Here is a 25,911-nt window from a genome sequence, read left to right as displayed (position 1 = left end):
CTAGTCTAGTTCTAGTGCTCCAAACAAAACACACACACACACACACGCGCGTACATATAGGAATCAAAATTCATCATGCCAAAAGTGTAGGAATCAAAATTTGCCAACTGAAGAACTCGTATGGAAAAAAGATGGATTCTTCATACACAATTACTACAATTTTGATCGCAGCAAAAAAAAATAAAATTTACACACTATAACTTAAAATCTCAGACCACATGGTAGCGTCTGCAATAAACGAAATCAAGTATTGAAGAAGAAGAAGAAAGAAGAAGAGAGTCTGAGTCTTTATGCTGCTCAAGTATACCAGTAGCTGTCTCTTAATCAATGAAGATCGGGCATGACCGATTTACCCTTGCCCTCTCCCCCTCCATCTTCACCGTCGTCATCCTTGACCGCCATTATGACCAGAACAGCTAAAAGTGGGTAGCTGATGGTGCAGAGTGTCCAACTGACGATTAGTTGGCTCAAGAATGGAGCATTGTGTGCATCCACTTGCCAAGAAACTGCTGCACCCGCACTCTGCACTCCCCTGTAGAAACCAGCATACCTGAAACCAATATTCCCACCAATTCATCCACCACCCTCCTCTTTTTTGGCATCTAGACTACTGCTATGTTACAGTAGTAGTATTACAGTATTACTACTTATCCATATCCTGTACAGTAGTACACGCGAGACTCTTAAAGAGTATTTTAATACTAACAGGATAGGTAAAATGAAAGGTAGTAATAACACTCGTACTAATGTTTACCTGCTGAGGACCTCAGAATTATCGGCCAGGGCTCCAATGACCCAATACACCATGCTCTGGAACATGGCATCAAGCAAACCATAGCTAAAATACAACACAAAGGGCCCTGCAAACTCTGAATCCTTAAAATCCAGCTTGACCTCGGGTTCGTGATGCCGGGAGTAACCCAGCTGCTTCGCAAGTCCGCCTCCCCAAATAGCCGTCCCAAGCAAAGCGACCACGCTAATACCCAGCAGCCCCCTCGCTCTCCTGCTTTTGAAACTGAAATCCATCAGGTACCCCACGAACACCGATCCGATCATCTCGGCCCCCCAATATAAAACATTGTTCAGCCCTCTAGTCCTCAAATTAAACAGAACCCCGTTCACGTTATTAAACTGGTAACTGTAGAAGAAGTTACTGGCCCAGGAGGCTGGCACCATGAGCAGCATTTTCCAGTTGAGGAACAATTTCAGAATCTCAACAACCTCAGTGGAGACGCTGGAGTACTTGATGCTGGTGCAGGAGGAACCGTCGTCGCGTATAACGCGACTGGGATGCAAGATCCCCAGAGAAATAATCATCCCGACAGCCATGAAAACCATGAACCCAATGTAGGTGGCGTCGTTGACGGAAGCGGCCTTGGTCCGGTGAAAGTTGAGGACGAAGGGAAGGAGGCCACCGATCACCCCGCCCATGTTGAAGATGCACCAGAACATGGAGATATAGGTGCCCCTGCGATCGTGGGGGGGATAGGAGGTCATGATGGCACCCTGGGCAGCCCAGAGGAGGCCGGCTCCTATACCGAGGAGGCCGCCGGCGACGACGGCAAAGGCCTGATGCTGGTAGTGATTGTAGTAGAGGAAGGAGCCGGCGTACAAGCCGTAAGTGGAACAGCTGGCGAAGAGGGTCATGTGGGGTCCCAAGATGTTATAGATTCCGCCGCCCATGATGCCGAAGACGGCGAAGGTGGTGTAGAGGGCGGTGAGAGCGTTGTTGGCAGCGGTGGGATCCACCTGACCTCCCCCGCCCATGCCGGAGAGGGCATTAAACATGCCAGGACAGCAAAAACACACCACTCCGATCAATCCCACCTGAACCAAGGGGGAATTGTACCTGAACAAGGACTTTTTGGGGATTTCTGGTGCTCCTCCGACTGTCGTCGCTGATGCTGCTGCTGCGACTTTTCCATTCTCTTCTTCATCCATGAGTTAGTTAATGCGATGATGATACACTCAATTACGCAGCAAAGAGGGATGAGTAAGAAATGAGAGCCTTGGAAATGATTCGATAAGTGGTACTCAATTCAGACCATAAGTTACGTACTCTACAATTTTAGAGAATCACGTCTTATAAGTTATAAGTATGCTGCAGCTAACAAACTTTCCTCGTGAAAGTGATACCTCTGCTCTAAAGTTGATTATTGCCATTGCTTAATATGCTCCAAATTCTTATTAAGTAATTCCTATTTGTAGGAGTTGAATTTGTTTTGAATGAATTGTTGATTTGAAATCGTAATGACATGAATTGCTGAATGTTCTTTTCCTAATGAAACCATCAACACGAACGAAGACATTTTATTTAGGTGGTGAATTTGTCACTAAGCTTAAGAGCAGAACAGAAAAGATGCATAATTGTCGATTTGTTTGTGTCGTAGAGTCGCTTTTAAGGCGGGCGTTGTGGGTTACTTGCAGCTGCTGAGCAAGACTATTCATTTTGTAAAGTCCTCACTCAACTCGACCGGGACAATGGAGGAAGGACAGACAGTGATAGCTAGCTCTAGCTAGAGAAACGTCAAGTTTGGCCGTTCTTTTCTTTTTTTATCGCAAGGGTGCGTATCAACGTCAAAAAAAAAAAAAAATCTTTTATGATCCCTTCATCTTCATGGCTTTATCCAGACAAAACTTCAAAGAAAATATCTTAGGAAAGATATTCCCCTTTTTCCTTTCCCTACTTACAAACCACGTAATCATCCAATTATTAACCATATAGACTAAGGGTAAATCACCCTGTGGGGTTTTCTATCCCACATCGGTTGGGGGGGTTGGGGTGTTTGGGTAGATAAGTCCCTCGCAGGACTTCAAAAGTTGCCGGCTTTTGAAGTTACTGTGGGGATTAGGTTTATTTGCAAAAACATGCTTACTTTCTGTAAGACAATGTAATGGAACAAGAAAACTCATTCCCAGGGGCTTGGGGGGTAGTTATCTCTTAGTAGCAGGGCACCCTGTGGGGTTTTCTATCCCACATCGGTTGGGGGGGTTGGGGTGTTTGGATAGATAAGTCCCTCGCAGGACTTCAAAAGTTGTCGGCTTTTGAAGTTACTGTGGGGATTAGGTTTATTTGCAAAAACATGCTTACTTTCTGTAAGACAATGTAATGGAACAAGACTAAGGGTAAATGCCCGGGATCCACGTCGGACGTGGTTGTCCTCCGCGTGGCGACATGGGATTGGCTTGATGGTGACGTGGTGCGAGGTGATTGGTGGCGAGTTTGGCTTCGTTGCAAGTAATTTTTTTCCCTCGTCTTTCATTCCGTTTGTTTGGTGCTGTTTTGCTGGCGAGCTTTTCACTGGAGGTCAGCAAACTGCTCCACTAAATCCACCCACTCCGGACGTCCTTCTGTTTCCCGGGGTCAGCCTGATTGTACTCATCAAAGCGGTTGCTTCTCCAACTTCATTTCTTCCTAATTCATGTGTCAGTGGTTACTTTTTTTCGGTGCCTTTTTCTCCTCCTTTCTTGCCATTTGCCTTTCATGTGGTTGCCCGATTGTCGTACCCTTTTGTATTCCCATCTACTCTCTCTATCTCGGTCTCCCTCGAACTTCAAACGACACTCTTTCTCTCTCGCTCTCCCTCTCTCAAACGATGACCAGATCCATCATTTCACCTACATGTTTTTCTTTCTTCTTTTCTTTTCTTTGTTAATCAACAAAAAGAAGAAAACAAAGAAGCCATTTTGATGTTTTTTTGGTTAATTTTTGTTTCTTTCTTTGTTTTCTTGAATTTGCAGTTACTTCCAATCACATTTTGCTTCTCATAGATTGAGGACAATGGATTGAAAGTCCACGAGAAGGAGAAAAAGAATCAATTTTCCAAGTTGTGCTATTTTCTTTAATTTATTTTTCAGTCTTTTTCCCAATTTTACTCTAGATAGGACCTTCAAATTTTTGTAAGAAAAGTTTCTGATTTCTGATCTCTTGTTTAGTACTTTAGTTTTGCTGCTGTTAACGATCTCATTTCTGCTATATATTGGAAAGATAGGGATCTCATTTTTCTTCTAATAGATTGAGGGAAAATGGAAGAAAAGTCGACGAGAAGAAGAAAAAAAGATTTAACTTTTCAAGGTTTGAATTTTTCTGTAGTTTATTTTCCAGCCATTTTGCTAATTTTACGCTAAACTAGACCTTCAAGGTTCTGCTTCCTTCTTCTTCTTCTTTTTTGCTTTTTTATTGAAGATTAAATGTTTTAATTTCTTGTTTAGTTATTTAGTTTTGTTGCTGCTAATAGTCTTATCTTGTTTTTATGTCATATTTTGATTTCTGTTTGGTAGATTGAGGAAAAATGCAAGGAAAATTCACAAGAAGAGATAGATTTAGCTTTTTAGATTGTGATCCTTTTTTCCCCCCCAATAATCTTTGCAGATCACCTAAAATTCAGCTTTCAAGTTATATTCTATTCTTTGGTTTCCACAAAGTAGCTACAGGTATTTCCTAGTTTTGCCTTTTATCTTTACTACTACCTTCTTAACTCGGATGGTTATCATATCCTAGTTTTGCCTTTTATCTTTACTACTGCCTTCTTAACACGGATGGTTATGCATATGAGTTATACGTGGTACTGGGAGATCCAGTTTGAACTGTGCTTGGAATGGATGTCTTTTGTCATTACTTTTCTGCTGCAGTAGTGGTGACTCTGCTATTTTTTTAAATTTCAGACCAAGTTGTGGATTTGGACTATTTTGTGATTATTGTGATTGATTTTATAAGTGGCATTTTTCAGGGTAGCTGAGTTGGAGGCTAAAAGATTTAAGATTGCTGTTACAGCTGAAGCTCAGAGCATTTTTTATGCTCTGTCCAAAACGTAAGTTTTTATGTTTGTCATTTCTTTATTGCTGTTTCTTGATCTTCTATTGCCGGTTTGACTTTTTCAATATGATTTTTCAGTATATTTTATGAATTTTTTTCTTTGCTCTTGTATTGGTTGAAAATATTAGTTCTTTGCAGTCTTGACTTATTATTTCTATTTTGTGATAAATAAGTTCTGGTAATGCTAGTGTTGTTATGACATCCAATTGTTGGCAAAAAGCAGATTTTTGCATGAACTAAATGGCATGTTATTTCACGAATTAACTGTGGTTATACACCTTCTGGTGTCTATCATCATAAAGAAATCTTTACTAATCAAAATAATTGTTTCCACTAAAAGATCATAGATATTGAGTAGATAGTATTGCTTCCATTTAAAGGTATTATCAGGTTTGAGATTCTTAATTTCATAGAGTTCATTGGGCTATTCGAATAGCTTAGCCTTGAGCATCAGATGCATCAAACAACTCAATTTCAGAAGTAGTGTTAGATGCAGAATTGTAGAGCAAAACTGCTGAACAATCTTATTCCTGTGCGGAATCTCCTTTTTAATTCTTCGAGTGCCATTGTGCATTACATGAATGTTGTATGCAAAACAAATCCATCCATGTTGTCTAAATTCATGAGAAGACTAACATATTTCTTCTTGCTACCTTCTTGCCAACACTACTAAGGGAGACGTCAGAAGATGGTTAAGGCCTTTTTTAGTGAAGCTGAAAGAAAAAGAGTCAAAAATATATACTGATATAATAGCTGTTACATGATTCTAGAAAATGCAGCATTTAAACTAAGATCATGTGTACGAAATATTATCAGTTTATTTTGCCATATGAGATTATCATATTGGGGAACATAGCAACCTTACTGACAAAACAAGGGAGAGTTGTTCTTGCAATTCTTTAGCTACACTGTTTTGATTCCATTGCAGTTATTCTTCATGCTTATTTAGGAGCTTTTCTGGGAGTATAAACAATCAAGTTTCCTGAATCAGAACTTCTGTATTATATCCTAATTCCTCGTCCTTTGTTGCATAGGGTTTGCCACAAGCTTTGTTAAACAGAATTGGATTTCTAAAGGAAGTGCCTCTTCATCCAACTCTTAATATGGGAGATGAGAAAGTGATTGCTGGTATTGCTTGCTTGATGTCAGAAATTGGTCAGACAGTGAGTGTTCGAAGTTCTCTATTCAATAGGAGTTTTACTTCTTCATGGCTTGCTTCTTATAGAATCTTGATTCCAATTTAGATTTCATAAAATCATAGAGTGGTACTAATGCTCGTCTGATATGGCCTAAACTGGTTTTTTCTGATATGATGTATCCTAGGCACCATCTTTGATTTTGAAAGCAAATCCTGAGGCAGTAATATTCATGGATGCTCTGTTGAGGTTAGATCTTGAACATTTGACAAAGATGTGCTTAAGGAGATAACGTGTATCATAGCCAGAGGTGTGTGGGTCATAATTTGATACATTTGCCTTAAAATGCTAACTTAAGCTCTCTGCATTTCTCCTGCTCATCAACATTGTAACTTTTTTTGAAAATCAGAACTGTCTTAGTAATTAAAGATGAAACAAATAGATTGGCAAACAATTACATCATTGGAGTATGAATGTTGAAGATGTTTGACCATATGAGCCTACTTCAGTAGATTTAGGGTACTGTACATCTCTCTTGTGGCATGTAAAGTGCATACTTACGTAATTCCACTGCAAAATGTCCCTTGTATGATGTTAACTTATAATGTTCTGATTTCTTATCTATGCGTGTAGTTGTGCTACTTTTCCACTTGAAGATTGGGAAAATGCTGATTGAACCTTGCAGTTCCGGTAGAAATAGTTCTTTGTTTTCCTATCTTTCTTATCATTGCCTTTTTCCATAGTGTTAGTTCCCTGATATGAGTAACCTAGTTTTGTTTGTTCCTGATGGCTCCGATGTGGCTAAAGCTGGGTTCATAGTTTACTTTATGAATTAATTATATCTCCTGTAAATTCAGCCTTTTGTTCTCTTTACATGTCAGGTCAAGTCTTGCAGGTTGCATTCTTGGGCATTATTTGAGTGGTGGAGGACATAGAAAGAATATACAAGAAGTATTTCTCCCTGCTCACTCAGCTTTACTTGATGCTCTTCTCTTGCGGGTATAGGTTTGCTTCATTTGTTTCCACTTTCATTGGATGCAGATATTTGGTTTGTCCATTTTTGTGCAAGTCTTAGTTCTAGTGGTTTATGCAAACATGCTTAAAGTATGTTCAGTGAAGGAATATATTGAAGAGAACATTGTGCAAACATGCTTAGATCATTCAAAGTTGAAGAATAAGTTGGAATAATATATTAGTACCTGTTACACCTGAGCTGGAGAATAATCTTAGTGGGTAAAAGTAGTTTATCTTTTTCCTGGGGTGGTAGTTGCTTGCAAGATTCATGGTCACTGTGTATGCTTTTAATACTTTTCATATTTACAATGCATGTATAATTACAGTTTCTTTCTAGTACTACTAATTTTTTCCTCAAATTCCTGTAAAATACAACTCCATTTTATGACGCTAATTTTTATTCTCGCCAATATTACTAACTAAACATTAACTGGGCGTATATACCACCGCGCACAGTGGGGTGTTGCCACCTAGTACCCTCCATATGAGGAAGGAAGGTGGGACTTTCATTTGGGTTGAATTATACTTTCCAAGGAAATAATAATTTAACAATGTAATGTATACATGAGTTAATTGAAAATGACAGCAGTAAGAAAGTATTTCCAAAATTCTTTCTCAAAAGAAACAAAAGTGACAATCTAAATTAGAGTTGTAAATGAACCGATATTTTGGCATTCAAATTTGGCTCATTAAATTATCGAACCTAACTCATTTATGTAAAAAGTCAAAAATTGTATTCGAATTCATCTTATTAAAATTATCCCGAGTTTGAATTCGATCCTAATCTTAATTCATTCAATTAAACGAACGAATTGAATTCGAACTTAAATAATCCGAGCCGTACTGAGCTCACCAGCGGCTCATTCGTTTAACAGCTCTAAGTTTAAGTTGAACCTTTTCTTCCTTTCCTTTGTCGTTTTGATTCTGTTGACGAGTATATGTATATCTCCTCGTAGTGAGAGTAGTAATGATTGCCCAAATGGCATTCGATCTCCTTTGTCCTACTACCAATGATAGCACAATATAATAGCAAGGAGATGCCGGCTGGCCACTGCCGGCTAATCCCAATAAATTGCCATTCTTATGTGACGTGTAATAAAAAGAGAGAAAAAAAATCTTTGTATCCTCCCTCCCTATGATATTAGTACAGTATACCGTATCATGGGCCTGCCGGCAAAGCATGAAGCGAGGGAGGGCACCCTCTTTCAGTGCCACCTAATCTATTTCTCTCCTCGATTTGGCTCATTTTTTTTATCTCTTTCCAAATTCAAACAAATTTCAAAATTAACTCAACTAATCGACTAGTAATGTATTGGGTTGCTTTATTCATAAATACTTGTGTTTTAAGTTTTAACACTTGACCTAATCAATGCATAATCATGGTAGAGATAAGTCAAAGATGACGAATCTTTCATGATATTCCAACAATAGTTTTTTTATATATAAAAAAGAAAAATTTTCATATCTCTTCACTCTTTTCTCACTCTCAAATGTTGTCAGGTATAGAATTTAAATTGTAGAATCGTAGTTTTTTTTTTTTTTAAAGTTCTTTGTGCAAACTGCGAAGGGCAACAAGAAGAAGCGAGACCTCCAATACCACTAAGACTGTTAGCTGCAAATAATTATAGGAGGCAATAGGTTCAGGGTAGTATTTTTTCTGATAAAACAGGCCATAGTATTCCGCCAATTCTCCATTCAGTAGTGTTCTTTGTGTTCAAGGCAATCTAATTTTAGGACTTGTAGGGTCGGCGTTTATGCTGACTATATTTGGGCAAGTAAATTTTCATGTATAGCAGAATAGAGAGTCGACATCCCAAACTCTGGAGAATGAATGACATATACACTGGTAATTCATTCTCTCAACAAACAAAGTAGAGCAAATTACGCCAAATATCATTAAACTATACGCTAATACTTGTTTAGGTCATTAAACTATTTTGTTAGCAAAAAATGTCACCGAACTAACCAAAGTGCATGTTTTGTAGCATTCCGTGTAATTTCACCGTGAAGACAAACGGAATAACTGACACGTGAGTTGCAGGCTTAATTTTTAAGGAGCAAAATCGTGAGTTCAACTTCTTGATTGAAGTTTGTCTTCACAAACAGGCCCCGCCTTTTAGGCCAACATCATTTATGGTTCTCTGATACCATTAGCCATAAGGAAACAACTGGTATTCATAAAGCAAGGGGGATTCACTAGCAATAGCAGCTCCTTCTCCCAACTCTATTGTTCTCACCTGCCCTGTCATGTCTTAGGGATCCAAGCCTTCTTTCTTGATGAGAAGAGGTCCGGCCAAAGCAAAAGAAAGAGGAGAGGACTTCCTATTCCTAATAGGCCAGCCTCCCACATTGTGAAAGAAGAGTATTTTCTCTCATATTCACTTCTATAGAAGTAGTTCGCTTAGCCGTAGCTGAAGCCATAGATCTTGCTCGGAATGCTCCCAAGGTTCATCGGTCGAATTGGAAAAAAGAATGGCAAAGGATGGTCGTAGATCAGGGCTTTCTTCAAAAGGAGGAAAGGGCCATTTTGACTGGAGCCATGGGCCTAAAATGAGTCTTTAGTTGCGGGAACAAGCCCAAAGTAGGAAGGGCATTTTCCTTATTTAGCTGTGGGAACAAACCCCCCTTTAAGGTGTTATTTTCTTGACAGGAATCAACATAAAATTTACCTATTGCAGGAAGCTTTGATAATCAAACGTGCAAAATAAATGTCTACCAAAAATATATATGTGTATATTATAAGCAAAAAATCTAAAGCTATAAATAAAAATCAAGAACAGAAGAAAAATCGCTATTTCTAAGATTTTTTGCTTGAGATTTGGAGCCCATGACTTCACTGAGGTCAAACACAATACAATAGGGAATTTCCATCTTTCTGCACAAAGTAGGAAGCCGAACAACTAACTTGATTGGGTCCACATCATGAGCAATAACCACCAGTTATGCCTTGTTCTGCCTAAGGATCCTCTTCTTCCTCTAGATCCGGACGTTGAGTGGCCATTTGATGAACTTGGTGAGATCCTTCTTTGGTGGGAGGGTTCCTTCAATTCTAGACTGCTTCGAACGAATCTTGAACAAAGGATTCACCACATTTTCGATCTTCTCCTTTTGCTCACGGCTCCTCTTTTTGCTAATCTACAACACCTGACTATCTTCAACTTCTACCTTGACTTCCTCTTTCTTCAGCCCACAAAGATTGGTTTTCAAGACATTAATTTCTAGGGTTTCCTTCCAATCAATGCAAGCGCTTGCAAATGTTGATGTCAATGGAGAAATCCTGCATATTTTTCTTTCAATTGAAAGTTAGAGGAAATTGAGATTCCCAGTTGAAGGGGTTCGTCATTGTGGCTTCTTTAGTGCGCTCAAAATTTTAAGACGAGTTTGCCCTTCAAACCCTACACTTGCATCACGTGATATCTATTCTGTTTGACTTCACGGTGAAATTACACGAAATGCTACAAAACATGCATTTTGATTAGTTCAGTGACATTTTTGGCTAACAAATAAATTTACTGGCCTGAACAAGTACTGGTGTATAATTTAGTGATATTTTTAGCGATTTGCTCAACAAAGTAATGGCATCTAAGAAATAAGCCGTGACCCAAGCTGGTTGAGGCTGATGGATGCAATCCGAGGGGCAAAATTTGTCTGCATGCTTTGGATTCCAAAGCAATGGTTAGCAAAATTTATGTGAGGTGAGGTATGGCTTCTAGGATTGGAAAAACACAACCAGGGCAGAGGGCTGCTTCTGGGAACGACTGAATCCAGTCCGAGTAGGCGGAATTGTTCCTGTAGTCGTCTACCTGCTTTTGTTGGGCTCAAATGTGCTTTCCTGCATTGCTTCTTTCATTTGCTCCGACGCCGTGAAGAATTTTCCCCATCACCAATTTTTTTAGGCATAGTTTCCAGGGTTAATATTAGTACCACATTATTAGATCGAGCAAATTATCCGGATAGCCATTAAACTTTTGAAATTACCAAATTTTGGCCATTGAACTATTAACAGTTTAGTTTTCACCACCGAACTATCTAAAGTTTAGATTCTGGCAACCAATTAATGAATCAATCCCATTCGTACAATTTCATGTCTGTACAATTTAAACGTTGGATGAATGATAACTAAACAAAATTTGAATTTGAAATTCAAAATTTAAACGTTTGATGAATGATAACTATACAAAATTTGAATTTGAAATTCAACTTTTGTACACATATCATGAATCAAACGGTGATAGTGTATACATTGTCAGTGTGTATAAAATTTACTCAAATTCCTGACCACAACTCTTACGAAATAAAATACTCTACTGACTTTGTTAAGTTACTATTATTAACTAAATAATAGAAAGATAGATGAGCTGTACAAAAACAATGAAGCTCGAAGGAGAACAACTCCTTAATTAATATTCCCAAAACTAAATAGATATAGGCATCTAGAGCTTTTAATGAATCCAACTATTTGAGAACATATTTGAGTTTGAAAAAAATTGAATCGTTTAATAAATAAATCGAATTCGAACACAATATTAGACTTGTTTTATAATCGAGTCGAACATGAACTGTTTGCGAACTATTCGAACAGTTCATAAACACACATATAATTATAAGAACAAATAACTACAAATATAAATACATTTAATAATATAATATTAGCACTTGACTTAAGAATATTTTTTCTATGTGTAGTATAGTCTTAAGAATTCAAAGAATAAAGGATTAAGTGTTGTCATGAAAGAAAAAGGGAAAGAAATATATGGCTTGCTAGAGGATAAGAAACATATATAGCTTGTTATGTAAGTTAAAAGATATCAACATGTATATAGTTGTTTGTGGTTCATTTTGAAAAATTATCAGTAGATATTGAAATTAGTTCAATAAATATCTCATCCATAGAATGAGAGAGAGAATTGGAAAATGTTATTTTTAAAAAAATATAATTAAATCATTTTCAAAAGATCATTTAGTTTAATGAGTTGAGCTTGAATTCAAAATTGAATATTTATACAAATTAACAAGTCAAATTTAAGTAACATTTATGGTTCTTTTAATAGTTGATCGAACTCGAACTTTGGCACATCATTAAGCGTATGCTTACGCTGTCAATAAACAAACGATGATGGAGCTTTGCCATCTTTGTCGCTAAAGCTTTGTTAGCGACTCAGAGAATCTCCGTATTTACTTCCTCGCGCAATTATACATTTGTTTGGATAGGATATTATTTGAAATATTATTTGAAATAATTACTGTAGCACTTTTTATGATGTGATGTATGTGAGATAAAAAGGTGATTGGGAATATAAAAAGGTGGATTGAAAAATGTATTTATAATGCAAGCGAAATATTATTTGGAATAAATTTTATATCCAAACACATAATCTCTTGCAGATGCAGATAGACTCCCGGCACGGTGATCCATTCTAGTCTAGTTCTAGTGCTCCAAATAAAACACACACACACGTACATATAGGAATCAAAATTCATCATGTCAAAAGTGTAGGAATCAAAATTTGCCAACTGAAGAACTCGTATGGAAAAAAGATGGTTTCTTCATACACAATTACTACAATTTTGATCGCAGCAAAACGCTGGACATTTTGTTCACACTTAAATTAAAAAAAAGTTACACACTATAACTTAAATCTCAGACTACATGGTGGCGTCTGCAATAAACGAAATCAAGTATTGAAGAAGAAGAAGAAAGAAGAAGAGAGTATACCAGTCAGCAGTAGCTGTCTCTTAATCAATGAAGAGCAGGCATGACCGATTTACCCTTGCCCTCTCCTCCTCCATCTTCACCGTCTTCATCCTTGACCGCCATTATAACCAGAACAGCTAAAAGTGGGTAGCTGATGGTGCAGAGTGTCCAATTGACAATTAGTTGGCTCAAGAATGGAGCATTGTGTGCATCCACTTGCCAAGAAACTGCTGCACCCGCACTCTGCACTCCTTTGTAGAAACCAGCATACCTGAAACCAATATTCCCACCAATTCATCCACCACTCTTTTTTGGTATCTAGACTACTGCTATGTTACACTAGTATGACTGCTACTTTTCTATATCCTGTACAGTACACGCGAGACTCTTAGAATGTTTACCTGCTGAGGACCTCAGAATCATCCGCCAGGGCTCCAATGACCCAATACACCATGCTCTGGAACATGGCATCAAGCAAACCATAGCTAAAATACAACACAAAGGGTCCTGCAAACTCTGAATCCTTAAAATCCAGCTTGACCTCGGGTTCGTGATGCCGGGAGTAACCCAGCTGCTTCGCAAGTCCGCCTCCCCAAATAGCCGTCCCAAGCAAAGCGACCACGCTAATACCCAGCAGCCCCCTCGCTCTCCTGCTTTTGAAACTGAAATCCATCAGGTACCCCACGAACACCGATCCGATCATCTGGGCCCCCCAATAGAAAACATTGTTCAGCCCTCTAGTCCTCAAATTAAACAGAACCCCGTTCACGTTATTAAACTGGTAACTGTAGAAGAAGTTACTGGCCCAGGAGGCTGGCACCATGAGCAGCATTTTCCAGTTGAGGAACAATTTCAGAATCTCAACAACCTCAGTGGAGACGCTGGAGTACTTAATGTTGGTGCAGGAGGAACCGTCGTCGCGTATTACGCGACTGGGATGCAAGATCCCCAGAGAAATAATCATCCCGACAGACATGAAGACCATGAACCCAATGTAGGTGGCGTCGTTGACGGAAGCGGCCTTGGTCCGGTGAAAGTTGAGGACGAAGGGAATGAGGCCACCGATCACCCCGCCCATGTTGAAGATGCTCCAGAACATGGAGATATAAGTGCCCTTGCGACCGTGGGGGGGATAGGAGGTCATGATGGCACCCTGGGCAGCCCAGAGGAGGCCGGCTCCTATACCGAGGTGGCCGCCGGCGACGACGACAAAGGCCTGATGCTGGTAGTGATTGTAGTAGAGGAAGGAGCCGGCGTACAAGACGTAAGTGGAACAGCCGGCGAAGAGGGTCATGTGGGGTCCCAAGATGTTATAGATTCCGCCGCCCATGATGCCGAAGACGGCGAAGGTGGTGTAGAGGGCGGTGAGAGCGTTGTTGGAAGCGGCGGGATCCACCTGACCTCCGCCGCCCATGCCGGAGAGGGCATTAAACATCCCAGGACAGCAAAAACACACCACTCCGATCAATCCCACCTGAACCAAGGGGGAATTGTACCTGAACAAGGACTTTTTGGGGATTTCTGGTGCTCCTCCTCCTCCTCCGCCTGTCGTCGCTGATGCTGCTGCTGCGACTTTTCCATTCTCTTCTTCATCCATGAGTCAGTTAATGCGATGATGATATACTCAATTACGCAGCGAAGAGGGATGAGTAAGAAATGAGAGCCTTGGAAATGATTCGACCATACATGTATATGTGTGTATATATATATGAAAGGGATTCAGAAATCAAAAGGAAGAGAAGGGCCGCCCTCCCGGGGGGGGGGGGGGGTGGTGGTGTAGGGGAGTTGGAAGAGAGTATTAGTGCGGTGTGGATAGGAATTAGCAGTTCGAAGAAGAAGCGAAGCGAGGAGGGCACGAATTTTATTTAAGTGGAAGTTTGGATTTTGCAAATACGTGTATTATTATATTATACGGAGCATCGAAGTCCGGACTAGATACACCTCCCAATTCAAACACAAACCATCTGCAATCAAGTGAGTGAGTTCAACAAATATTCAATTCAGACCATATGTTATATGTACTCTACAATTTTTTGTCTTAAATAAAATTCTACCTATTGGGAAAATATCTCAGTATGAAAGTGATACCTCTGCTCTAAAGTTGATTATTGCCATTGCTTAATCTGCTCCAAATTACTTCTTATTTTGTACTTATTAAGGAATACCTATTTGTAGGAGTCGAATTTTTTTTTTGGAATGAATTGTTGATTTGAAATCGTAATGGTCATGAATTGCTGAATGTTCTTTTCCTTAATGAATCCATCAACACGAAGGAAGACATTTTATTTAGGTGGTGAATTTGTCACTAAGCTTTAGAGCAGAACAGAAAAGATGCATAATTGTCGTTTTGTTCGTGTCGTAGAGTCGTTTTTAAGGCCGGCGTTGTGGGTTACTTGCAGTTGCTGAGCAAGACGTATTCATTTTTCAAAGCCCTCACTCAACTCGACGGGGACAGCCAGACAGTGATAGCTAGAGAAACGTCAAGTTTGGCCGCTCTTTTCTTTTTATCGCAACGGTGGGTATCAACGTCAAAAAAAAAAAAAATCTTTTATGATCCCTTCATCTTCATGACTTTATCCAAACAAAACTTTAAAGAAAATATCTTAGGAAAGATAATTCCCCTTTTTCCTTTCCCTACTTAGGTTTACCTACTTAAGAACCACGTAATCATCCAATTATACCCTCCATGTGAGGGAGCAAGGTGGGACCTCCGTTTGGGTTGCAAATTTTCGGAATTGTCTTAACGAGGATATACTAATTTAATAATGTATTGTAGACATGAGGTGATTGAAAATGATATTTCCAAAATCCTTTCTCAAAAGGGAAAAAAAAAGTGACAATATAAATTAGAGTTGTAAACAAGCCGATCTTTTGACATTCAAATTCGATTCATTAAATTATCTAACCTAACCCATTTATGTAAAAAGTCAAAAATTGTGTTCGAATTCAATCCTGATCTTGATTCATTCAATTAAACAAACGGATTGAATTCAAGCTTACATAATCCGAGCCGTGCTGAGCTCACCAGCGGCTCATTCGTTTAACAGCTCTGAGGTTAAGCTGAACCTTTTCTTCCTTTCCTTCGTCGTTTTGATTCCGGTGACGCGTATATGTATGTCTCCTCATGGTGAGAGTGTAGTGGTGATTGCCCAAATGGCGTTCCATCTCCTTTGTCCTACTGCCAATGACAGCACAATATAATAGCAAGGAGATGCCGGCTGGCCACTGCCGGCTAATCCTAATAAATTGCCATTCTTATGTGACGTGTAATAAAAAGAGAAAAAAGAAAACGGATATTTGCTAATCTTTGTATCCCACCCCCCCCCCCCCCCAATTTCTTATTATATTAGTACAGTATATCGTAGTCTGAGCCTGCCGGCAAGGCATGAGGCGAGGGAGGGGCATTGGTTTCTCGCCATTTGCCGACCCAAAAGCGTTCCTTTGAGGTTTTTCGTTCCCCGGATTAGTTGGAATCTTGGAACTGACACATTTTTTATTTTTCCCGTTCCTTACGCAAGACCATAGGTGCATACTGCATAGAAATTCTTAATGCTTCCTCAGTACTACTATTTCCATGAGTTGGCCACAAATATTCACATTTTGTCGTATCCCGATTTGACTTTTTTTTTTTTTAAAAAAAAAAAAATGTTTTTCAAGTGTTATCCAACCTCTCTCTCTCCTCGATTTGACTCATTTTTATCTCTTACCAAATTCAAACAAATTTCAGAATTAACTCAACTGGTGGACTAGTAATGTACATAAATACTTGTGTTTTGAAGTATTCAGATGCACCAGTAGTATTTTTTCTGATAAAACAGGCCGTAGTATTCCGCCAGTTCTCCATTCAGCGGTGTTCTTTGTGGTCAAGGCATTCTAATTTTAGGAGTCGCAGGATTGACATTTATGCTGACTATATTTGGGCAAGTAAATTTTTCATGTATAGCAGAATAGAGAGCCGACATCCCAAACTCTGGAGAATGAATGACATATGCACTGGTAATTCATTCCCTCAACAAACAAATCAAGTAATGGCATCCAGGAAATAAGCGGTGACTCGAGCTGGCAATATGAGGCTGAAGTTGAGGCTGGTGGATGCAATCCGAGGGGCAAAATTTGTCTGCATGCTTTGGATTCCAAAGCAATGGTTAGCAAAATTTGTGTGAGGTATGGCTTTTAGGATTGGAAAAACACAACCAGGGCAGGGGGCTGCTTCTGGGAACGACTGAATCCAGTCCGAGTAGGCGGAATTGTTCCTGTAGTCGTCTGCCTGCTTTTGGTGGGTTCAAATCTGCTCTCCTGCATTTGCTTCTTTCACACCGTGAAGAATTTTCCCCATCACCAATTTTTTTTTTTTTTTTTTTTTTTGAGGCATAGTTTCCAGGGTTAATATTAGTGCCACATTATTAGAATCCAAAAACACGTACACAAAGCACATCGAATATCATACCCAGGCGATGCATCTAAACTAAGGCCCCAAAAAAAAAAGTAAACAGTGTTAAGTTGGTAGTATATTAAACATCGAATTATACCTTTAAAATTTCTAAATTTAAAGGTAACTCGGTCTTTTTCTCTCATTAAAAAAAATAAAAAACTAAAAAGAAACTTAATCGTGTTCAATAGAATTTAGGCAAGTATAATTCCTCAAACCACCCAAAAAAAAAAAACTCAAACCTCAAGACAGTTTTAGCTGAGCTACAAAACCAAATGAATCAATAAAAATCACTATTAAAAGTAGAGCATATTATTGGGAATGATTGAACTCCACAGAAGAAGAGATTTAAGTCGAAAATAGAGCATGAATTACAACAAGGAGTGGTAAAAATCTACAACGACAAACCATCATTTTTTTTTTTGGTTGGTTGTGGGGGGGAGGTAATGGAGGAGCAGTTTGATTCAACTTAGATTGAATGGAAACTGCGTCGAAACAAGGAATCTAAAAAGAGTGGAATTAATTGCTTCGGTCGTTCTCGTCCCTGAAGGGTGGATTTTCCATTTCATGTTGGGTACACGTACCGCCAACCCAGCCAAGATCCAGGGTAAGGTCCAGAAAATAGAGCAAGAAAACGAGAAGAACGCAGCACAAGAACATAGGAATGGGTCCAAAGATCCAAAAAAAAAGTGGGAAAGAGAAGTAAAAGGCCCGCAAACCAAGCGACCAGAAATAGCTTCCCCTATTCACAGTGGCGGCGACGTAGTCAGGAGTGACGCAGTAGTGATGCGGTTGGCGGGGATGGTGGTCGGTGGGGACGTTGATGAGGATGCTAGCGTGGCTGTAATACCTTATGGACTGAACGTTAAACAAGAATGCGACCAAGAAGCATACCAGTATGCTAAAATACTTGATGGAGAACGCCAGCTGGCTCTTGTCTCCCACCACATCGAGAAACCAAATCCCTGTTGGAGAAGAAGAAGAAGAAGATGATGAAGAAGAAGAAGAATCAGGCTCATGATCATGCTCACCTCCCCATTGCCTGCTCATGCCAGTCATCAATACTGCAATGACAGAACTGAGCATGATGGCCGTCGATGCCAACAGGGTTGATGCCATTATGTTGTTTCTCAATGTTTGCACCGCCAGAACCCCATTTTTCGACGCGTCCTGCAACCAATTAATGAATCAATCCCATTCGTACAATTTCATGCCTGCAACTGCATTTTCCGTTCTTATTACTCCCCACTTAACTACTAGTCTACTATATACCGTATTTCACTCGCTCCGTCATACTTCTACTGTTACATTTCCATGTCTCTTGTTAGTATAATAATTACAACAAAAAGGAAACCAAAAAAAATAAATAAATTGCAAAAAGGTAACAGGTGATGATGAGCGTAATATTTCGTGCGACGAGATATCTAATCGATCAGAGATTTGGTGTTTGAAATAACTTTTTGCATGCCCGAATTGGATTTGAATATACGAATAGAATGATTAACAGTTTGAAAAGAAACAGAAAAAAAAAAAAAAAGGCCGGGCAGGGGGACGAACCTTCATCATCGCCTGAACCCAGAAGCGGCGATTGATGGCATTGATGCCGATGACGGTGCTAGTTGGGAGCTTCACGATCTGATGGAAAAGCCAAACGTGATATACCAGCATGCCCCCGAGCCCAACTGGCACTAACACGTAATCAAGAACCTTTTCCTCCATCTGGTGATAATGTTACACAAATAATCCTCTAATGAAATAGTAAAAACCAATTATATGCATTTACTTGAAAGGAAAAACATTTCAGGCGAGTAAAGGATCTCTGCTATTTTCTGGTCTCAGTCGAAATGCTCTCCTAAAATAATGGTGCTATTATAGGGTTTCTCCCCTCCTAAGCCGCCGCGTGGTCGTTTCGTTGGGGTGGCCGAGAGGAAAGGTGGAAGTGTCCAACTGCAACACGGGTCTCTGCAACACGGGGCTCCGTGGGACTAAAGATTTCACCTCTTCACGACTTACACTTACGGAGCTTGTAGCGTCATGCTATCACACGACGAGGGATGGGAATACTGCAAAAGGACCAAAATTCCTGACCCCAACTCTTACGAAATAAAATACTCTACTGACTTTTATAAGTTAATATTATTAACTAAATAATAGAAAGATAGATGAGCTGTACGAAAACAATATGAAGCTTGAAGGAGAACAACTCCTTAATTAATATTCCCAAAACTAAATAGATATAGGCATCTAGAGCTTTTAATGAATTCAACTATTTGAGAACATGTTTGAGTTTGAAAAAAATTGAATCATTCAATAAATAAATCGAATTCGAACACAATGTTATACTTGTTTTATAATCGAGTCGAACATGAACTGTTTGCGAACTATTCGAACAGTTCGCAAACACGCATATAATTATAAGAACAAATAAATACAAATATAAATATGTTTAATAATATAATATTAGCACTTGACTCAATAATATTTTTTCTATGTGTAGTATAGTCTTAAGAATTCAAAGAATAAAGGATTAAGTGTTGTAATAAAAGAAAAACGGAAAGAAATATATGGCTTGCTAGAGGATAAGAAGCATATATATGGCTTGTTATGTAAGTTAAAAGATATCAACATATATATAGTTGTTTGTTGTTCATTTTGAAAAATTATCAATAGATATTGAAATTAGTTCAATAAATATCTCATCCATAGAATGAGAGAGAGAATTGGAAAATATTATTTTTTAAAAAATATAATTAAATTATTTCCAAAAGATCATTTATTTTAATGAGTTGAACTTGAATTCAAAATTGAATATTTATACAAATTAACAAGTTAAATTTAAGTAACATTTATAGTTCATTTAATAGTTGAACTCTAACTTTATTCATATAATATACGAATAAAGATGGAATACCAAATATTCGACTCCTTAAAAAAGTCTACAGCCACCGACGACAAACAAGGCATTGGGAGGCCTGGGTTCAACACACTGTAGCCCGTTCACAAAAGGGGCCTTAAATTCAGAATAGGGACACAGGTCGCAAAATGGTCCAGAATTTGTTGATGGGCCTCTCTCTTTATGACAAGAGGATGAGGCCACAAATTCACAAAGAAAGGGGGCTTGATGTGTGTGAACCAAAAAATCACATGTCTAGGCGTGTTTTGTCAAATTTGTGGCCCAATGTATACTGTGCCATCAGAGAAAACAGATAGGGATAATGGTCTTAATTTCGAGTCTTGTAAATAGGGCTAATTCCTTAGATTATAACTAGAAAAAAAAAAAGTCGGTGAATTGTTGTTGTGATAAAGTTGTGTTTTCATACTATACCTACCGTGCTGACGAAGTACAGCAGGGAAACCAAATTTTTTTTTTTTAAGGCAAAGGCTGCTGTGCTTAGTCAGCACGGTAGCCAATAATTAGCCACCAATGGTAATTGTTCTTTTTTTTTTTCTAGTTTAATCAATTGTTCTTAAAAGTTAGTTTCCAATTTGTATCACGCTTTTATGTGTTGATCATATTTGGGCTATCCACGCCCCACTCCATAGAGCTTTACTTGTCCTTTTGGCGAATAGGCATGTCATATATGTATATTGGTGATTGGTGAGAATATACACCTTTATCTCAAACAATCTTCTTGTATGAGATTAATGATATAGTGGAGTAATTAATTGCATAATTTCTCTAGTTGGTGGAATCAAATAACATCTTAGGTGTTATTAATGAAACTAAATAATGACAAAGCCAAAAAATCATCTCAAAATGTACATACATAATATAGAAAGCAAAAAATGTTCTCAACTTTAATGAAGATGTGATGAAAGAATGTCAGCTTTTTTTAATGTATTTTGATGAAATAGCAAAATCAGAGTTGGAACTAATATGATTTAATTCAATAGTTAAAACAGACAAATCTTAGAGTTGATTAACAAACTACGACAAGACAATATACACAAAATTGTCTTCAAACTGTATGTAGAAGTTTATTGGTAAACTTCTTCATGACCTACTCATAATCATTTCCTTCTCTGAGTGCATCACAATTTTCATAGCACATCAGCAAGTATTTTTAAATAAGACAAAATCCGATTCACAATAGTAATTCAAAAAGAAGTAAGAAGTAGTTTTGATGGAACTTATATTAATATAACACCATGACGGATATGCAGAGGATAGGGCGAAAACTAGTTGAAGTATTGATTTTGAAAACATATGTTAAAAAAAAAAAAGAATAAATATTGTGCTTAGTAAGCACAGTAGCCCGCTGACGTGATGACTAAGCACAGTAGCATTTGCCATTTTTAAAAAAACTAATAACGGCGGCCCTTGGTGGCTTTAATTATTAGCTGCCGTGTTGACCAAGCGCGGTAGCCTTGGCCTTTTTTTAAAAAAAAAAAACTTAGTTGTTCAGCACAGCAACCTTTGCCTTTTTTGAAAAAAAAAAATTTGTTGCTCTGCATGTCAGCACGATAGGTACAGTGTAGAAACACAACTTTGTCAAAGTAACAATTCACCGAATTTTTTTTTCCATCTATATAATCTACGGAATTAGCCTGTGAATGGAGAGATAGTAGTAATTTCATAACCTGTAAAAAAACCTATTTGTTTTTTACCTTGACTAATTCGGCACGTGAATGTGAACGGGCCGCCATAATTATAGTGAATAAGGTACTAAATTGTTTGCTATAGTGATCAATCAAACCGAGGCACTATTTTGTTTCAAAATGCATACTACATATAAAAGTGTGAGGTTTCTCAGTGTTATGTCATTCTGTGTTTTGATATTCGTACCTTTACTTTATTATATGAAGGGTAAAATGATCAAGTTCTCTAACAAAAAAAAAAGCTGGAAAACCTGCCCGTACAGGTTTGTTTGGATAGTATATTATTTAAAATATTATTTGAAATAATTATTGTAGCACTTTTTATGATGTGATGTATGTGAGATAAAAAGTAGTTGAAAATATAAAAAGGTAGGTTGGGAAATGTGTTTGTGATGCAAGCGAAATATTATTTGGGATAATTTTGGTATCCAAACACTTATTTTTCCATTTTTCTATCCTACACTCTTAATGCTTGTCTTATGCATAATTAGTAAAACATGGGGCGGATATAATATGAGATACTATGCTCATATTATTAATATCTCATGTTATATCAGTCCTATGTTTTACTTACATATTATTTTTTGGATAATAATTATTTGTCCAAATAATTTGCTTTCGCATCCACTGTTAGTTAGTGTACTTTTTTACATGTACAATACCTCTACTTTGTCAAAAAATATTTGACTTATGTCATAAACATATTTCTTAATCCACATTTTTATATTTTTAACAATCTTTTTATCTTATATACATCATATCACAACAAATAATACAATAATTATTTCAAATAATATTCTATCTAAACAAACTCAGTACTGTGTATTTGGTGGCAATAGAAAAATTCAAAGACGACCGCTTGGGACTTGGAAATAAGAAAAAGAAAAGGAAGACCAGAAGTGGGTGGAGTTGGTGCACAATTTGCCATGTCGTCAGAACCAATTCAGAAACACATTCGCTTGGTGGGCGTCTCTCTGCTACCTGAATTCTTCTTCTTTTTCTTCTTCGTGCGATTTTTTTTTTTTAGTTAAAAAAAAAGTTTGCAGCCGAAATAAAATTCACTCGCAACAAATTTCCAAATTAGGGTTCTTTCGACTTTCCTCCCACAATCTCCATCCCATCCTTCTGTTTGATCTCCAAACCTCATTTTTCTTTCTCTTTTACTTAGATTTGTTTGAAACCCAGGTTGAGAACCAGGAAAATGGCTGGTGAGTTTGGTGGAGATTCGACCCACCACTTCTAAAGGAACAAAACGATTTGAGAAGTAAATCCAGTAATTGGTTAGCAGAATGGAGAAGTGATGATTTCGAGTGGATAGTTGACAGCAATGGTGGTGATGATTAAACTCAATGGTGGAGATAGGAGGTAGACGTGGTTGGGATGGGAGAAGTTCGGTCTCTGCCGGAATACGGAGCAGAAGAAAATTGGAGTGTTTTGTGATTTTGAGGTTATATGTTTTGGATATAACAAAGGAAAAATTGTTAAAATAACTTTTTTCGTCCCTCATTTTTTAAGATATAATTTTACGTCACTTACAAATTTATATTTGTCAAATTTGGTTCCTATTTAGATTTTTAACTTTTTTTTTTCAAAATTCATCATGCGTCTTGTACATAATCATTTTTTAGGGTTAAAATTATCAAATTATATTTTATATAATCTAATCTATAATTTTTTGAATTTCACAAAATGAATTTTTTCGTCCCTCGTATTTCATAAAATGAATTTTTTATTTCTCACATTTCACAAAATAAAAATTTTCATCTTTCATTGATTATGTATGCGAATATTTTTTTATTTTTAAAAATTCATATATATGTTTATTTGATTTCACATGAACAGTACAATAGCATGTTATATATCTCTACTTGATTTTATCTAAATAAACTAATTACAGTTATAGGTGAAGTCAAACAAAAATATATTACATGTTATTCGTATTATTCAGGTGAAATTAATATAGGATTAATTTGAATTAGTTGTTTTTTAAATAAAATACTGTAGCAGTGTATATGAAAAACTTTTATTGTAGTTTTTTTTTGTGTTGTTTTTTGAGGAATTTTTGGAATATATTTTGAAATATCTTTTAAAATTAAAATATTTTTAGAATATTTTTTAAAAATTAATCCTACTACTCACAACCACCACTCCTACCTACCACCGCCACCACCCCTTCCCTCCTATTTGCTCCTCTCCCTCTTCCCCTTTCCTCTTCCTCCTTTCCACCCCATCCCCCGACTCTCCCGCACCCCCTCTCAATCTAGCCGCGACAAGATTGCGGGGCGAAAGGAAATAGAGGGTTGACGGGTGGGAAGGAAAGGGAAGGGAGGAGAAAAAGGGAAGGAGGGAGACGGAGGAGAGGGAGGGGTGGTGGTGGTAGGGGTTGAGGTTGGTGGCAGTAGTGGTGATAGGTGGAAAATATTGTAAAATTTATTTTTTAAAATTTTTTTGTGTATATTTGTGAGTTATTTTTATATATTATATGAATGAGATGTTTTTTGAGTGTAATATTGTATTTGAAAAACTAGTTTTTGAAAAATAACCCAATCCAAACGAAGCAATAGATATATATGAATTTAAAAAGTTATTCGCACACATAATCAATGAAAAATGAAAAAATTCATTTTTGTGACATGTGTACGAATAATTTTTTCTTATTTATATAAAAATTGATGTATATGTATATTTGATTTTACCTTGATAGTACAAATAATATGTAATATATTTTATTTGACTTTACTTGAATAAACTGGTTGAGTGGTATGGAGGAGAGAGTGTAAGTGAGAGGTTTCATATTCGAACACTCTTGTTTACACTAAAAAAATAGAAATATATTACATGTTATTCGTACTATTTAAATGAAATTAAATAGATATATATATAAATTAAAAAAAAACTTTTTATGCATATGCTTAATGAGGGATGAAAAATTTTATTTTGTAAAATATAAGAGACGAAAAAATTCATTTTATGAAATGTGAGAGACTATGGATCGGATTATGTAAAACTTAATTTGATAATTTTGTCCCTAAAAATGATTACATGCAAAGCATATGGTGGATTCCGATAAAAAATTAATCAAAAATCTAGATAATGATTAAATTTGATTAATGTGAATTTGTAAGTGATATAAAATTATACTTTTAAAAGTGAGAGGTGAAAAAAGTCATTTTACAAAATATAAAAAACGTTTTGAATGATGTTCCATGTAGCCAAATCAATTGTGTGTGTGTGTTTTTTTTTTGTCAGTCATCACTTTATTTATAGTATCCTACACTATTTTAGGGCCTGTTTGGAAGGTGAGTTTTTGGGTGTTTGTATAAAACTTTACTGTAGATCACTGTAGAAGTTGTAGAAAAACTTTTTAAGATAAACAGTTTTTTTTCTTTTCATTTTATTTCTTTCATTTTCTTTTTTCTTTTTTTTTCTCTCTTTCTTTTTTCTTTTCCTTCCTCCCTCCCCTGTTTCCTCTCCCGGAGACTTCCATGGTAGCAACTTTCTTTCTGTCTTTTTTTTTTTCTTTTTTTCTCTTCCATGGCAGCCACCCCTCCCTCTCCCTCTCCCGCCATCTCTCTTCTCCCTTTCCCTCTCTCTCTCCCCCTTCCCCTTCCTTCCCCCGCCATCCCTCTTTTTTTTTTTTTGCTTTTTTTCTCATCCCCTCTCTCTCCCCCGCCACCTCTTAGAATTGGGAGTATAGTATCAAACAAGTTTCTTTAGTTCTTTTCTGCATCTTTTTGGGATCTTCAGAAATGGATCAAATCCAACACAAGTTCATACAAGTTGACGATGGTCTAAAGCTTCACGTAGCTGAGATTGGAAGTGGGCCATCAGTTGTTTTGTTCTTTCACGGATTCCCTGAGATATGGTACTCTTGACGCCACCAAATGATTGCTGTGGCCAAGGCTGGTTACAGAGCCATTGCACCTGATTACAGAGGTTATGGATTATCTGACCCTCCGCCAGAACCCCATCCCCTTTCCCTCGCCCACCTCTGCAAAAGAAGACCGGCAGCTGAGTTTTGCAGCAACCAAAACAATTTTTTTTTTCCAATTTTCCCTCTCCTTCTCCTCCCCTTTTCTTGCCGGCAGATGAAGCAGCAACAGGATTATTATTATTATTTTTTTGTAGTTTTCCTTGTCCCCCTCTCCTCCCCTTCCCCCGCCATCCTCATCCTCCCCTGGTGCGATCTGGTCACCTGGTCTCGTGACCAAATCAGCCAGAG

The 25,911-nt window shown here is 37.6% G+C and overlaps 3 protein-coding genes and 1 long non-coding RNA gene across 5 annotated transcripts; 1 reads left to right on the top strand and 3 right to left on the bottom strand.

Moving 5' to 3' along the window:
- Positions 1 to 121: 121 nt before the first annotated feature.
- On the bottom strand, positions 122 to 2,312 carry LOC140004334 (UNC93-like protein 1). 2 transcript variants are annotated; one of them, XM_027254125.2, is made up of 2 exons: positions 755 to 2,302; positions 122 to 550 (listed from the first exon to the last, which is right to left on the bottom strand). In XM_027254125.2, the coding sequence occupies exons 1-2, from the start codon at positions 1,939 to 1,941 to the stop codon at positions 325 to 327; spliced, it is 1,413 nt and encodes a 470-aa protein (XP_027109926.2). In that variant the 5' UTR covers positions 1,942 to 2,302; the 3' UTR covers positions 122 to 324. The 2 variants fall into 2 exon arrangements, with proteins under 2 accessions (XP_027109926.2, XP_027109927.2); XM_027254126.2 differs by having other exon boundaries at positions 496 to 658; positions 755 to 2,312.
- A 2,422-nt stretch (positions 2,313 to 4,734) lies between these two features.
- LOC140037159 (uncharacterized) lies at positions 4,735 to 6,296 on the top strand. The gene is made up of 3 exons (XR_011841092.1): positions 4,735 to 4,811; positions 5,851 to 5,979; positions 6,140 to 6,296. It is a non-coding gene; the product is annotated as an uncharacterized lncRNA (long non-coding RNA).
- A 6,198-nt stretch (positions 6,297 to 12,494) lies between these two features.
- LOC113729839 (UNC93-like protein 1) lies at positions 12,495 to 14,612 on the bottom strand. Its single transcript, XM_027254122.2, has 2 exons — positions 13,063 to 14,612; positions 12,495 to 12,932 (listed from the first exon to the last, which is right to left on the bottom strand). The coding sequence occupies exons 1-2, from the start codon at positions 14,256 to 14,258 to the stop codon at positions 12,707 to 12,709; spliced, it is 1,422 nt and encodes a 473-aa protein (XP_027109923.1). The 5' UTR covers positions 14,259 to 14,612; the 3' UTR covers positions 12,495 to 12,706.
- A 2,754-nt stretch (positions 14,613 to 17,366) lies between these two features.
- Positions 17,367 to 19,176, bottom strand: LOC113729697 (uncharacterized). The gene is made up of 2 exons (XM_027253949.2): positions 18,648 to 19,176; positions 17,367 to 18,260 (listed from the first exon to the last, which is right to left on the bottom strand). Exons 1-2 carry the CDS (start codon positions 18,807 to 18,809, stop codon positions 17,610 to 17,612), a joined length of 813 nt encoding a protein of 270 aa, XP_027109750.1. The 5' UTR covers positions 18,810 to 19,176; the 3' UTR covers positions 17,367 to 17,609.
- Between the last annotated feature and the right edge of the window lie 6,735 nt (positions 19,177 to 25,911).

The sequence above is a fragment of the Coffea arabica genome, chromosome 2e (genome assembly GCF_036785885.1).
Source record: "Coffea arabica cultivar ET-39 chromosome 2e, Coffea Arabica ET-39 HiFi, whole genome shotgun sequence".
In the NCBI taxonomy this organism is placed as follows: domain Eukaryota; kingdom Viridiplantae; phylum Streptophyta; class Magnoliopsida; order Gentianales; family Rubiaceae; genus Coffea; species Coffea arabica.
The sequence above is the reverse complement of the archived record's forward strand: the minus strand, read 5'-3'. Positions and strand labels throughout refer to the sequence as shown.

What these genes read in the sequence shown, in the direction of transcription:
- LOC140004334 (XM_027254125.2), bottom strand. Translation starts at nt 1,941, where the DNA reads ATGGATGAAGAAGAGAATGGAAAAGTCGCAGCAGCAGCATCAGCGACG. An exon ending in AATTCTGAGGTCCTCAGCAG is followed by an intron (nt 551 to 754) that starts GTAAACATTAGT and finishes TATTGGTTTCAG; the next exon opens with GTATGCTGGTTTCTACAGGG.
- LOC113729839 (XM_027254122.2), bottom strand. Translation starts at nt 14,258, where the DNA reads ATGGATGAAGAAGAGAATGGAAAAGTCGCAGCAGCAGCATCAGCGACG. An exon ending in GATTCTGAGGTCCTCAGCAG is followed by an intron (nt 12,933 to 13,062) that starts GTAAACATTCTA and finishes TATTGGTTTCAG; the next exon opens with GTATGCTGGTTTCTACAAAG.
- LOC113729697 (XM_027253949.2), bottom strand. Translation starts at nt 18,809, where the DNA reads ATGGAGGAAAAGGTTCTTGATTACGTGTTAGTGCCAGTTGGGCTCGGG. An exon ending in GGGTTCAGGCGATGATGAAG is followed by an intron (nt 18,261 to 18,647) that starts GTTCGTCCCCCT and finishes AATTGGTTGCAG; the next exon opens with GACGCGTCGAAAAATGGGGT.